The following is a 1,282-nucleotide window of genomic DNA, read 5'->3' on the forward strand; positions in this document are numbered from 1 at the left end:
GCCCTATGTCGACATATTTTCGAACACAAGCGATCAAAGTAGTTCGAAACCCTACCAAAAGAGCGCGTTGTCAAAGCCACGCAAAATGGCGCCACTCGCGTAGCGTCACCACAGCTTGGGCTAAAAATGGAACATGAAGCCGCACAGAATGACAATGGAAACGGTTAAAAATTGCTTCCATCCTTGGTACTGCACAATTTGTGCGACGAATCTTACTGGTTGAATTGACTTAACCTAATAATGGTACCAGTTTTTCCATAGGGCATCACACGAAAACGGAAAAAAACAGTAACTATCAAGACAATTAACTAAACCCAACGAAGCAATCGACAATGCACTCTCTTTCAATGAACATTTGGTGGCCCTGAAAAGGGCCGTTTTTGTGTTCCAAACACGGGAGTCGATGCAAGTCGATTTACGCACGCTCGCCACGGATTCGCCGAGCCAGCTGGATGTCCTTGGGCATAATCGTAACGCGCTTGGCGTGGATGGCGCACAAGTTCGTGTCCTCGAACAAGCCTACCAGATAGGCTTCGCTGGCCTCTTGCAGAGCCATGACGGCGGAACTCTGGAAGCGCAGATCGGTCTTGAAATCTTGCGCGATTTCACGCACCAGGCGCTGGAAAGGCAGCTTGCGGATCAGCAGCTCCGTCGATTTCTGGTAACGACGGATCTCACGCAAGGCAACGGTTCCCGGCCGATAACGATGCGGCTTCTTAACACCGCCGGTGGCCGGTGCACTCTTCCGTGCAGCTTTCGTGGCCAATTGCTTACGCGGCGCTTTGCCACCGGTGGACTTGCGCGCTGTCTGCTTGGTACGAGCCATCACTTTTTCTACGTCTTTAAACGGATGTAAAACTTTGCCAAACTTCGGAGAAACCTGGGTTCGAACGTACGGACACTTTCGGAATGCGATTTTTCACAAAATTGCCGGTTATATAGGTGAACAATTCACGTACACATCCTCAGGTGTATTAACGAACGAATTCACGCACACATCCTCAGGTGTATTAACGAACGAATTCACGCACACATTGCAAGGGAAGTTAACGAACGAATTCACGCACACATCCACGTTAAGAGCTCTGCGCAACGCCACACACACCAGCTTAAAGCAATCGACACATCGCGCACGCACACACTCAAACGTTTGCGACTTCACGCACCCATTCTAATGTCGAATGCGACTTTCACGTACACATCCACGGAATTGCTCTTTCCGCGCAGTATAAATATATGAAAAATTTTCAATTTTGTTCATTGCAAGTTTATTTTTTGACTG

At 48.5% G+C, this 1,282-nt stretch overlaps 1 protein-coding gene across 1 annotated transcript; it reads right to left on the reverse strand.

The window, feature by feature from the left end:
- Window positions 1-415: 415 nt before the first annotated feature.
- LOC128276922 (histone H3) lies at window positions 416-867 on the reverse strand. The gene has a single exon (XM_053015381.1). It carries the CDS (start codon window positions 824-826, stop codon window positions 416-418), a length of 411 nt encoding a protein of 136 aa, XP_052871341.1. The 5' UTR covers window positions 827-867.
- Between the last annotated feature and the right edge of the window lie 415 nt (window positions 868-1,282).

Source organism: Anopheles cruzii, unplaced genomic scaffold (genome assembly GCF_943734635.1).
Source record: "Anopheles cruzii unplaced genomic scaffold, idAnoCruzAS_RS32_06 scaffold03062_ctg1, whole genome shotgun sequence".
Taxonomy (NCBI): Eukaryota; Metazoa; Arthropoda; class Insecta; order Diptera; family Culicidae; genus Anopheles; species Anopheles cruzii.

What these genes read in the sequence shown, in the direction of transcription:
- LOC128276922 (XM_053015381.1), bottom strand. Translation starts at nt 826, where the DNA reads ATGGCTCGTACCAAGCAGACAGCGCGCAAGTCCACCGGTGGCAAAGCG.